The sequence below is a fragment of the Pelecanus crispus genome, chromosome 13 (genome assembly GCF_030463565.1).
Source record: "Pelecanus crispus isolate bPelCri1 chromosome 13, bPelCri1.pri, whole genome shotgun sequence".
NCBI classification, from domain to species: domain Eukaryota; kingdom Metazoa; phylum Chordata; class Aves; order Pelecaniformes; family Pelecanidae; genus Pelecanus; species Pelecanus crispus.
The window spans coordinates 25,282,768-25,296,215 of NC_134655.1; the positions used below are offsets into that span (position 1 = coordinate 25,282,768).

Genomic DNA, 13,448 nt, shown 5'->3' on the forward strand with positions numbered 1-13,448 from the left:
AAGTAAACCAGTCCACTTTTTCAAAAGTGATTTTGAGTTTCCTTAATATATATCTATATGTAGGTGCAAGTGAAATAACCAGATGTTAGCAAAATAGTTACTGATGCCTAAGCTTTTCATCTCATCTCACAGAGCTATCTTAACATCTGGTATGTAACGTACAGCAGTTACAAACGGTAAACTAGAAAAGCAACAACTTTCTTATGCATGCTGTGCAGTGTCTCCATTAATGAGTGCTGTCAAACAAAAACTTGTGGAACATACGAATATAAGTAATATACTCTAGTATCATCCCTGAAGGATAACTTTGGGGTTTTTTTTAAAAAAAAAAAAAACACAACAAACAAAAAAACCACACACACCCCCCCAAACCAAACTGTCACAACTTTGCACATTGGTATTGCTTAGATACTGAGTATTCTATTGTCTCCACTGCACAAGAAGCTACAATAGAAGCAAGTTTCTTTCAACCCATCCAGCTTTCTAGGCAATTCCGCTTTCTTGACATATAGAATCATAGAATCATTTAGGTTGGAAAAGACCTGTAAATCAGCCAGTCCAACCATTAACCTAACACTACCGAGTCCACCACTAAACCAATCAAGGGTAAGAGTAATAATTAATTTCATGTTTCCTGGCTTGGTGGCTGGATTATTTTTTAATGAAAGTAAAAACTAGGAATCATTAAGGATGGAAAGGATCTCTAAGATCATCAGTCCAACCATCAACCCAACACCACCATGCCCACTAAACCATGTCCCCAAGTGCCACATCTACCCGTTTTTGGAACACTTTCAAGGATGGTGACTCCACCATCTCTCTAGGCAGCCTGTTCCAATGCTTGACCACTCCTTCCATGGAGAAATTTTTCCTAATATCCAATCTAAACCTCCCCTGACGCAGCTTGAGCCCATTTCCTCTCGTCCTATCGCTGGCTACTTGGGAGGCCCAACACCCACCTCACTCCAACCTCCTTTCAGGTAGTTGTAGAGGCAATAAGGTCTCCCCTCAGCCTCCTCTTCTCCAGACTAAGCAATCCCAGTTCCCTCAGCTGCTCCTCGTAAGACTTGCTCACCATTTCTTTTATTGGTCAGATATTAACTAGGTTAACCAAGTAATTGGACACTATTGAAAGGCATTTAAAGGACAACACAATCATCAGGCACAGTCAACATGGGTTCACAAAGGGAAAGTCCTAACTAATTTGATACCCTTCTACAATAAGGTCACCCACCTAATGGATGAGGGGTAGGTGGTGGATGTAGTTTTTCTGGATTTTAATAAGGCTTTTGATACTGTCCCTCACAGCATCCTTCTGGACCAGTTGTCCAAGTGTGAGATGACCAGGTTCACGGCACGCTGGGTGAAGAACTGACTCGACAGCAGAGCTCAAAGGGCTGCAGTGAATGGAGCTACATCTGCCTGGCAACCAGTCACCAGCGACGTTCCTCAGGGCTCCACCCTAGGGCCAGTTCTGTTCAATATTTTTATCAATGATCTGGATGCACAAGTTGAACGCACCATTAGCAAGTTTGCTGATGATACCAAACTGGGAGATGCCGTTGGCTCTCTCCCTTAAGGGCCAAGTAGCCTTGCAGAGGGATGCAGACAGATTGGAACATTGAGCAATCATCAACGGCATGAAATTTAACAAGCATAAATGCCGGATCTGCACCTGGGCCAGAGTACTACCAGGCACAAGTCTAAATTGGGAGAGGAGTGGCTGCAGAGCAGCCTCGCAGAAAGGGATCTGGGGGTGCTGGCTGGCAGCAGGCTCAAGAGGAGCCAGCAGCATGCCCTGGCAGCCAAGAGGCACCGCCCATCCCGGGGTGCATCGAACACAGCACGACCAGCCGGTCAAGAGAGGGGATTGTCCCGCTCTTATTTAGCGTTGGTGTGGCCTCACCTTGAGTACTGTGGGCAGTGCTGGGCCCCATGATTTAAGGAGGTTAAGGTGCTTGAATGCGTCCAGACGAGGGCAACGAAGCTGGTGACAGGGCTGGAAGAAATGTCCTGAGGAGCAGCTGAGGACTCTGGGTTTGTCTCGTTTGGAGAAAAGGAGGCTGAGGTGCAACTTCATTGCTCTCCACAGCTTCCTGAGGAGGGGATGTGGAGAGGGAGGCGCTGATCTCTGCTCCCTGGGATCCAGGGACAGGACACGTGGGAATGGCTCAAAGCTGCATCAGGGGAGGTTTAGACTGGACATTAGGGAGCGTTTCCTTAGAGAGAGGGTGGTCAAGCACTGGAACAGGCTTCCTGGAGAGGTGGTCGATGCCCATGCCTGTCAGTGTTTAAGAGGCATTTGGACAATGCCCTTAATAACATGCCTTAACTTTTGGTCAGTCCCGAAGTGGTCAGGCAGTTGGACTAGATGATCCCTGTAGGTCCCTTCCCACTGAAATATTCTATTCTAAGTACAAGTTGTGATGGACAGTACTATCTATTTCTTTCAGAGCCCAACGAAAAAAGAAAAAACACTATTTGTATATTGCAGGCATGTTGAACAGAAAGTACTTTCATTACAGGACAGAATTCTTCAATAGTTAAAAGCTCTTACCCATCCTAAGACAGAAAAACACTTCATCTCCTTTGAAGGAGGCTACAGAAAGAACCTTTAACTTTCCAGTTTCCACCTTTAGAAAGCTACTCTAACAACCTTGAAGTTGTATGTTCAACACACAATATGAAAGCAAGAAGAAACTCACCAAGAAAATTAAGTGAGCATATCTGAAACTGTATCCACGCCTCCAATATCCAACACACTGGCAGATGAAAATTCTTGTTTAATACAAGGGGAAGGATGAGTAGAAGTTTTCTATTAGCTTAAGCTCAATTTAGAACTTCTACATGCAATTGAAATAAATATTAAGCATATTTATTATTACCCTTTTATGAAAAATTTTGTTTTGCTGACCCTTTCTTGACCAATGGTCAGCATTACTTTGCTGATGCCCCCACCCCCCCCCAAAAAAAAAAAAAAAAAAAAAAAAGAGGTGTATCTGGAGCACCAGTTCTTAGTTTTCCTGCACAGATACACCATTGATCAACTTCTACAAGAACCACCTCTTGCACAGAGGGAGGAAGCATTTTGAAAGATGTCTATACAAAGACTTCTATGCCATATGCCTCTGACTAACTTGCATACGAACAGGTCAACCATTCATTCAAGTGTCTGCTTAATGGATCAGTAAGTAAACCCTTACTTTTAATACACATGTACAAATCCCTCCTTCTCTATCATTTCTAACTGGAACTCCAAGGTTGCCAGTGAGTTGTCACACTAATAGGACTAACAGGATTGTTTTCACATAAGAAGATGTACTGGACCACAAAGTATTGTGTGGGGTTTGTATCACCACTTTTTTATTGGGCAATTTGATATTGCTTGAATTTGTCAGCAGTGGAACTGCCTTACTTCCTTACAGAGTGCATTCAGAACCATTTGCTGTCATTCTGCAAGTCCTGTGGGTTACAGTCATCTTACAATGATATCAAGTTCTGGATTTTAATACAGAAAAAACCCACGCAACCAGAACCCTCTTGTCCATGCAGCAGCCAGCATGAAAAGACGTTTAGTGTCTTGAGGAAATAGACACTTTTTTTTAATTCACTATTCCAGAATAGCATACTCAGAGGGTGAAAAAAATTATACCTTACTATTCTTAGAGACATTATGAACAGAAAGCCACACCTCTGGGGGGTGGGGGATGTTGAGAGCCCTGACACTTCACCCTAATAATTTGTCTGGCAGCTTGTTTTTTGCACTGTAACCAAGCACAGAATTAATACCGGAGAGTCAAGTTCAGTACAGTTTAAAAGCTACGGCAAGGAAAGATCTAGCCCAGAATTCCATGCTTTATTAGCCTGTGTTACATAAAACCAAACACATTTATTAAATGGTGTGACTAAGTGATTGATCGGACTGCGATGGCAGATTTTTCCTGTACTTAGTCATTTCCCCACCATAACTAGGTCTCCCAATCCAGAGAGGAAAAAGATTCTGAGTCATAAGGGCTTACTGAGGAGAAGACGACAAATCAGTGATATCCAGATGGACAAGAATGGCTCATGGCTGCAGGAAGTCATCAGTTTTGCTTTAAAAAGAAAATACCTGGAGAACATAGGAAGGTATACAATTGCAGAATAGCAGTTCTCCAATATGCTGCACGCAAGATTCTCCAACATAGACCTAGCCCTCTCTTACCCCGCAAAAAAGAAAAAAAGAAAAAAGCAAACCCCAAACCACCGTTTTATAGTGTTCACGCTCCAGTACAGTGAAGCCCATTCTCCTGAGCAGCCTTCCTCTATGAAACAAACAAGCTGAGCAACAGTGCTAGAAACTCGTGAGAGAGTATAGATCAGTCTGGGGCACCCATGCCATGCCATTCTCATTCACTACTTCAGTTATCCTCTTTCTGATCTCTTCTGAGATTTCATTTTTCTCTACACAGAATCACTGCTGGCAGAGAACGGAGCCCATCTCTTCCCCCCTCCTAGTCCATCATCTCGTTCTTCCCTAATCACATGTTTCTCTACAGAGCGGATCACATTCGGAGCTTTTTCATTCATTCCGCCTTTGTGGGCACCCCTGTGCCTTTGTCTGTAGCTATCCGTCAACCAGCAGCAGCCAAACAGAGAGAAACCTAGCATGGCCAAATGCTCTTATTTCTTAGCCTGGGAATAGGATGAGAACCAAACATCGTTCCTTCATCCAAAGTTTGTATTTTTTAAGAGGTTCTTCAGAACAACTACAGCTTCAGAGATGTTGGAATAACTAGGAAAAAGCATTTTGCTGGGGTCATACCATTAAAAACCTCTTCAAAGAGTGTTTTCTCCCTATCTAATACAAGTTCAACAGGCTGCTATACAAAGGCCAGGAACTTCTGACTGCCCCAGCGCTCCACTGCAGGATCACACATCCATACGAGTGACGATACCCTTTCACAGCCGCACAGCACTAGGCCACCTAGTGTGCACCCACAGTTGCTGTGGCCATAATTGTCTCGTCAATATAAGGCCCAAACTTCTGCAATTTCAGGTTTTAAACCTCCAAAGAGTTGCAGCTGATCCTGTGGTTTTATAACCACCAAGTCTGCCAGTGACTGTCTCTTCCTACATCCCTGCCAAGTATTTGCTGCACAATCTTTTAAACATCACAGTAAGAGTCAGCATTAGCTACTGGAGTCAGAAGGGTGGGTTTTATGCCCACAGCTTCCAAAACACTTGAACACTCCACCTAGAAACAGCCACAGAAGCGTTACAAAGAAGTTTGCCCAGAAGAGTAGCCTTCCATGAACCTAGAGAATTCCGTCTGCTTTAGAAGTCTCAGAGGGGATACAAACAAACTCCTTTGATGCAGTATTATTGGCTGCACTATGCAAATTCCTGCTGTTCCCAAACACCCCTAGGGAAAAGCAAGCAATTAACTGGCTGCTTACTAGTGCTCTTCATTTACATCAGTTAATTGCCCTGGATTATTCCTGGGCAGGCAGGGACTTCCTCTTTTCCAATAGTGTGCCTGCAACAGCAGAGACTCCTCGCAGGCTGATGTTGATTTCTAATATAATTATTTAGCAGACAGACAAACAAGACACCAGGAGGGACAGGATTGGGCAGGGTACTCGAGAGTTAGTGTTGAGATCTTGGAGCTCCTTTTCAAGCAGACCCCATTGTAGTCCTCAGAACTGCGATTAAGCACAGATAACAGCTTTATTGTGCAAATTCAGGGAGGCCCTCTCGCTGCACAGAAGGGGGAAAGAAAGAAAAAAAAAAAAAAAAAAAGAAGTCAGCCAAATAAGGCTGAGCTGCACCAAGCCAGGAAAGAGTCCAGGAGATGACGTAGCCAGAGGAAGCTTTTAGTCAGTTTCCTTTACAACCTGGAGCAGGGCCAGAGCTACCTCTCGCAGAGGAGTTTCTCTGTGAAAAGTGCCACTTGATGAGCAGGGACACGCCGAGTGCAGCAGCTCAGGAAGGGTCCTGCTCCCCCTGCACACCCAGCTGCACAAGAAGCAAAGAGAGAAGGCATTTGAATGATCCGGTTCCAGTTTATCAGCTGGCTTTCATGTAGCTACCTAGGGAGTTCAGTGAGCTCTGTGCAGGAGGATTTCACTTCAAACCAGACATTATGCATAAAACAACTGAAACAAGTTTCCTCTAGAGGCAGCGATGCCATTTCCTGTCAAAAAAAGGAGTCCATATTAAGACATGTCATGAACTATCCTCACGAGAAAAGCAAGAGCTGTAATTAACCTTCAGGGGTGATTAATCAGACGAGGCAGAGTCACCCCAAGGAAAGTGCTGCAACCCCTTGCAGGTCCAAAAAAGGTACTGCCTGTAAATGTTAAGGGGACAGGATATTTGCAAGGAGTGGTGACCAAGCCCTGATATTAGGCACTCTTTTCCCCATAGGATTCTTATAGCAGAGGAAGCAGATCTAAAGCTTTCCTTGGGCTCCTTTTATTGTGTGCACCTCACCAACCTGCTTCTCGCTCATCTGCCTCAAGCAACAAATCAAGAGGTCAAAAAGAAAAGAAAGGACCCGACTAACACGTTTAATCTTCTAGAACCTCTGGTGTAATAAGCACTATTAGGCCTAGCACTGTCACATTGAAGTTTTAAGAACTGGATCATGACTACCAATTCAGATCAGGCACTCGGAACAGTTCTTGCTCACCACAGTCTGAAACCACCATGACCGATGTTTTCTGCACCACACTACCAGTTAGGTGCAAGGCTTGCCGTAAGAAGGGGAAGCAAGGTTTTACCAGCATGTAAAAACAAAGTGAACACTAGTTTATCAATGGTATTCTTTAAACACCCTGTTTAACTTTAATATAGAAGGACCAGAAGTACCACCTGTGTTACCTGCACAACAGGTAAAGCCTTGCTATTCTTGCAGAATCTAGGAAGAAAGCTGATGAATACAATACAAGCTAGGGTGTAAAGGCCTTTCCTGGTTTGTAAAACCCCATGGTAGGTATAAAGCTACAGATAATTCATCATATACCAGTCCATTAGTTTACCTGGTTCCACTGTACACTCAGCAAGTTTTAGCTATTGTTGCTTCTGAAGTACCAAGTCATCTGGAATTCACCAACAGGGCCAACACAGACTTCTGTATAAAGCAAGGTCTTTGAGAGCTCTCAAACACACCTTTTTACAGCAACTCTGTGTATCTGATAGTCTTAGAAGAAAGGTACAATGGGTTGGGTTTGCCTAACAAGCTAGCACCCGTGTCACACCAAAGCCTGTCTAACTTTGATCAGTGCTGCCAAGCTTCTCACGTTATACTGAGCGAGGGAGAGGAGGAGATGTAACACCAAAGGGCTGGTCCTCAGATAAGACAGAAGGCATCTGGAATGCTTCCAGTGTTCCCTCATAGTACAACAGGATCCAAACCCAAGGCATCAAAAGTGTCCATCCATTACAAGGCACAGTTTCCATCACTGTCCACCTTACCCCTCAGCTTTCAAGACCTCTAACAAATTCCACAAGGGGAAAAAAAAAAAAAAAAAAAAGATCATCCAAACAAGGGTAGCACTCTGCTCATAGCTGCCATCTTGTTGCAGCATTTGGTAGCAAGTAACTACGTATCAAGAAACTAATTATCCAGAGAATTCTCCCAATACCTACCCCAGTCTCTCAGTTACCTTTCTTCTAACCAGACCTACACAGTTCCAAAGAACAAAGGGAGATGTGCTTCAAGGACCTCTGGAGTCCAACTGGGAATCAGGACCATCAATTTAAGCTACAGACAGGGTCCCTGAAGGCCCTAATGGCTATCACTACGCTGAGTTTTAGAAAGTATTAAGGGAAAAAGTGACAGCAGAAAAGACTTTTTTAAAAAAATCTTCAACAGCATCATAGAGCTGAGACCTATGAATCTTACTATTCTTTTGTGCTGAAAACTTCATGCTTGTCCAAGTTGATTTTCTCTGCAGTAACACTTTGCCCTAGAAACCTAGAGACTTATGTTCTGAACAGAAACACTTAGTTCTGCTAATACAATGAGGTGTCCAAACTTTATCATACCTTAGTTTGAAGCTTTCTGTATTCATGAGATTAGCTCTGATTAAATCCATTTCTCTACAATGAGTAAACACTGTTACCTAAAACAGAACTGCTCAAGTCCTAGTGGCAGAACAGTTGAATGCACAGCTCATACACGACAGATGCTCGCAGTTCAAGTTCAGTGGCCTATCCATTCATACAGCCACAAAGTCAGTACATTCATAGGCAAAATAGTTAATGAATCCTGATACGGAAAAGTTGCTTTTTCTAATAGCTGAAAATACAGTAAAGTATCAGCCCACTAAATGGGCATGACTGGTACAAAAAGAGATTGCTTTCCCTCCCACTCCTCCAACTAAGAAGGTTTTTGTAATACTAAAGTTCAAGTGATTAACTATGGGGCTTGGACTGGCCATCAACATGACAGCTTATTCGCTTCTACCAGGATTTGGAACCGAGTGTCTTCCAGCTCTGCCCGGCCTGAAATGACTCAGCGCACTAGGCGGTAAGCATGAGATCAGAGCCTACTCATGGCCAATAAACAGGCTTCTCAACTGTGGAGAGACTTTTCAGAGCTCGACAATGGCTTGCAAGAGACATTTTAGCACTCAAACGCTTCCACCCCTCAGCAATACAAGGTGGGGGGGGAATTACATGCCCGCTTTGGTGTGCACTTTAACTGTTTACGCTCGCACACTTTTCAGAGCAAAAAAAAATTATAAACCAGATTTGGTTGCTTAACTACATCACTCTAGATAAAACAGTGAAGCTTTCCTGTGGAGAGCATGGCAGGATCAGCAGGCCGATCCACGATGAACTTTCTACATAGCCTCCGAGGCCTCCAGCCACCAAGCCCCCCAGTTGTGCAGACATTTACACTCCACAAAAGCAAATCACGTGCCACCAGTTCAAAGGTTACCAGAGTTAATCTTGGATTCCTATTAAGAGTGCACCAAAGCATAGTGCCACTTGCAGCAAACCTCATGTAACGAAATGGCAATCTCTAGCTAGATGTGTTAACATTTAGCCCAGCTTAGCAAGAAGTAGGGACTCAGAACTCAACAGGTTTTGCTGCTCCAGCCACGCAGCAGCATGTTCTGTAAGCCTGGTGAGATGAATGATAAGAGCTACCAAACACTTTAGACACAAATGTTTTTCCTGCCCAGCCAGAACTGTTCCCTGGAACATTTCCTCCATCTGCCTTCTTCACAATGGATTTATTTTTGTGATGAAGCCCACATATAGCTACATCTAACTGCTTGAGTTTCACCCACATTTGACCTTAATTGAGGAAAGTCGCTTGCATTTTACTGTTTTGTTAGTTAAGTAGCTATTAACAAATCTTAAGCTAGCACACTAGTAGCCCTGTTTCTTTCACATGAAGAACTGATTACACAGTTATGCCAGCATATCCTGTTCCTGCAAACCACAGCTCAAGAAATAATGTTTAAAATATTATTTCAGTTGGGTCTGCAACTAGGGCAGATAGGGCAGGAAACCAAACGCTGATACAGCAGGAGGCCTGCAGCCCTGTACCTCAACAGGCCCAAACATCTGAACCGCTTTCTGCGGAATCTGCGGTGTGCAATACACAGTGTCACAGCAAAGCGCTTGCATTTCTTTGTCTGTTCCAGTTTTTAAAAGCTCTGAAAGCAGAACTGCTCTGTCAGAACCAGAAAGCAGCAGGCTGAGAACGTGAATCCAGCCTAGGGCGTGCCTGCAGATACAGCGGCTGCAAGGAGCACCTTGGAGCGCGGGCAGCGTCGTCACGTTCCGAGTCAGTGGGAACCCTGCCTCACAGGCGCCTCCGCAACACCCTCAGGATTCCTTGGCTGATTCACACCAAAAGAAGTCACTCGTCACAACTGCAAAGCCTCTGCCTAAAAAGCCTCAACTGCATTTTACACAGAAGTCCCCTAACCTGAGCCGCTTCTGTTAATCTTCCTTAACTTGCTGCCTCTTTTGGGCTTGGGTTTTTGGTTTTTTTGGAAGTAAATCTTCACTAATCATTGCTGATGTTTGAAGAAAGGCCTTTCAAAAGCTTCAGAAAATACTGTCTGAACCTTTAAGTGGCTTGAGTTTGATATCCTTTTAAGATGTTGTTTAAAAAAAAATAATAATCCAGCTGTTGTCTCAGAGCTAGCATTTAAGACAGCAGGAAAAGCAGAAGTCAGTCAAACAGGCATTTAAAATCTATTTTAAAGTAATACTACTAAACTATCTGTAAAAGCAAACAAAAAACAAGTATCAGGGTGGATTCTATTTCAACTTCCACTTGCATAGGGGTGGGTTTTTGTTTAGGGGTTTTTTCTCTCCTTTATGTAAACCACAGACTCTTAGCTTAAACATTACATGTTCTTAGGCCGTTTCAGATCACTCCCAGTAAGGAAACATCCAGAGCCTTCCAGCCTGCTCCTTCCTGTTTTATCAATGAACAGCGAGGACCAATTCTTTTACTCCAACCAGGAGAAATTAAATGGAAAAACCCCATGCTCCTCATTAGTCACCAAACTCCTGCTGCGAGAAGGAGAGTCAAGTACAGACTTGACCAGGCTTTCTGAAGTACTAAGATCTCTCCAGCCAAGAAATACTTCGAGTCAAGCTGGGACAAGGCTCCCTAGCAACTCAAGATGACTAATTACAAGTTGTGAAAACCCCAACTTCTCCTCTGTACAGAGCACATGAGAGGCGGCCATAGAATTAATTAATTCCCCATCAGGCTGTAGAACGCTTCATCCAGCACGCCCTGCCCAGCCGGGCGCACATGCCCGCTGGCGGGGAGGGCAGCGGGCACCGCTCCACCAGCCATGGCAGAGAGGAGGGGCGGCCCCCGCCGCGTGCCCCGCTGCGCCCTTAGCCAGCCACCCCAAGCAGGCGGCCGTGGCGCATCGGGTTGGCGTGGCGAGGTTTTAGGAGCCGGGGGGGGACTACGGGGTGGCTTCTGTGAGAAGCTGCTAGAAGCTTCCCCCGTGTCCGATAGAGACAGCGTCAGCCGGCTCCAGGACGCACCCGCCGCCGGCCAAGGCCGAGCCCATCAGCGACGGTGGTAGCGCCTCTGGGATAACATAGTGAAGAAGGGAAAAAAAAAAAACACCGGTACATGAACTGCAGCTGGAGAGAGGCGTGAGAATATGTGAGAGGAACGACCCTGCAGCCCCCCAGGTCAGTGCAGGAGGGCAGGAGGGGCTCCAGGCGCAGAGCAGAGATTCCCCCGCACCCCTGGTGCAGCCCATGGCGAGGCAGCTGCACCCATGGAGGCCCCCGGGGAGCAGAGATCCCCCTGCACCCGGGAGGAGCCCACGCCGGAGCAGGGGATGTGCCCCAAGGAGGCTGGGACCCCGGGGGAAGCCCACGCCGGAGCAGGCTCCTGGCAGGAGCTGTGGAACCGTGGAGAGAGGAGCCCAGGCTGGAGCAGGCTTGCTGGCAGGGCTGGGGACCCCACGCTGGAGCAGGCGGCTCCTGAGGGGCTGCACCCGGGGAAGGGACCCACGCCGGAGCAGGGGCAGAGTGCGAGGAGCCCCCCCCGAGGAGGCCCACGCGGGGCCCCGGCCCCTCGGGCGGGGGTGCCGCGGCGGGGCAGGGAGCGGCCAGGGAGCGGAGCACAAGATGGAGGGGCGGGCGCCTCCCTCCCGCCCGCCGCCCGACCCGCGCCGCGCTCCCCAGGGCTCCCTCCTGCCCCCACTCCCCTCTCCCTCCGGGCCCCGCCGGCACCTCCCGGGCCCCGCCGCCGGCCGCAGCCGCTCCCGGGCGGGGCGAGCCCAGGCGGGCAGAGCCCCCCGGGCCGGGCAGGGGCAGCCGGGCCGGGCAGAGCCCCCCGGGCCGGGCAGGGGCAGCCGGGGCGCCGCCGTCCTCTCCCGCCCGCCGCGGGGCCCGGGCGCCGCCACACCCGCCCAGCCCCGCGCACCCGCCCGGGAGCCAGCCCCGCTCGGCCCCGCCGAGAGCCGCCCCCGCGGCGGGGCCCCCCCGCTCCGCTCCGCTCGCCCCGCTCCGGCGGCACCTACCGTTTTCGGCATCTTCCCGGCGGACTGGGCACGGCAGCTCGCTCCTCCGGCGCCGGTGGGGCTCTCGGCGGGCTCCGCGCTGCTTCTAACGGGACCCCGCCCCGCGCCTCTGCGCCCGCCCGCCCCGCCGCAAGCCGCGGCCCGCCCCCGGCCGCCTTCCGCCGCGGCCACCGCCCCGGCCGCCTGAGCGGGACCCGCCCCGGCCGTGCGGCGCAGGGGGGCCGGGCCGGGCCGGGCCGCGCCGGGCGTCGCCGTCCAGGCTGGGGGCGGCCTGGCCGCGGGGGGGGGGGGGGGGCGAAGCGGCCTCGGAGGCGGCGGCGAGGGGCAGCAGCCGGGGGGCTTCCAGCGGCCCCAAACCCGCTGCCGAGGAAGCCCCGAACGGTGAAGTCTACTTGCGTATCAGGTGTCACCGGGACTTCTGGTCCTTGCTAAAAGCATTATTTTTTAAAAAATGGTGTTTTCTGGGCGATTGCGCCGTTCGAAGTAAGACCGCTGCTGGCATTTGCCTCGGGGCGCTGCTCGGGCACAGCTCGGGCACAGCTCGGGCGCTGCTCGGGCACAGCTCGGGCACAGCTCGGGCGCTGCTCGGGCGCTGCTCGGGGCGCAGCTGGGGCGCTGCTCGGGTGCCGCTCGGGTGCAGTTCGGGCGCAGCTCGGGTGCAGTTCGGGCGCAGTTCGGGCGCTGCTCGGGCGCAGTTCGGGTGCAGTTCGGGCGCAGCTCGGGCGCAGTTCGGGCGCTGCTCGGGCGCTGCTCGGGTGCCGCTCGGGTGCAGTTTGGGCGCAGTTCGGGCGCAGCTCGGGTGCAGTTCGGGTGCAGTTCGGGCGCAGCTCGGGCGCAGCTCGGGCGCTGCTCGGGCGCTGCTCGGGCGCAGTTCGGGCGCTGCTCGGGTGCAGCTCGGGCGCAGTTCGGGCGCTGCTCGGGCGCAGCTCGGGTGCAGTTCGGGCGCAGCTCGGGTGCAGTTCGGGTGCAGTTCGGGCGCAGTTCGGGCGCAGTTCGGGCGCTGCTCGGGTGCAGCTCGGGCGCAGTTCGGGCGCTGCTCGGGCGCAGCTCGGGTGCAGTTCGGGCGCAGCTCGGGTGCAGTTCGGGCGCAGCTCGGGCGCAGTTCGGGCGCTGCTCGGGTGCAGTTCGGGCGCAGCTCGGGCGCAGTTCGGGCGCTGCTCGGGCGCAGCTCGGGTGCAGTTCGGGCGCAGCTCGGGTGCAGTTCGGGCGCTGCTCGGGTGCAGTTCGGGCGCAGCTCGGGCGCAGTTCGGGCGCAGCTCGGGCGCTGCTCTGCCGCCACTCCGGCCCTGGCGAGGCCGGGCAGGCTCTCACCCTGCCCGAAGCGCTCGCCCTGCGCCAGGGGCGTCAAAAGCACAAGGGGCTGTGGCTCCCTGACGCCCGGCCCGCAGGCCACCTCCCGTCTTCAGGCCTTCTCGGGGCCACCAGCGTACACGCGTG

General features: G+C 50.1%; 1 protein-coding gene across 1 annotated transcript in view; it reads right to left on the bottom strand.

Annotated features, from left to right (window-relative positions):
- The window catches only part of MSN (moesin), a 46,737-nt gene extending 34,669 nt beyond the window's left edge, over positions 1-12,068 (bottom strand). The window contains exon 1 of the mRNA XM_075720414.1: positions 12,012-12,068. Coding sequence (XP_075576529.1) covers positions 12,012-12,023 — 12 coding nt within the window. The 5' untranslated portion in view covers positions 12,024-12,068. The remainder of the gene's footprint in view (positions 1-12,011) is intronic.
- Between the last annotated feature and the right edge of the window lie 1,380 nt (positions 12,069-13,448).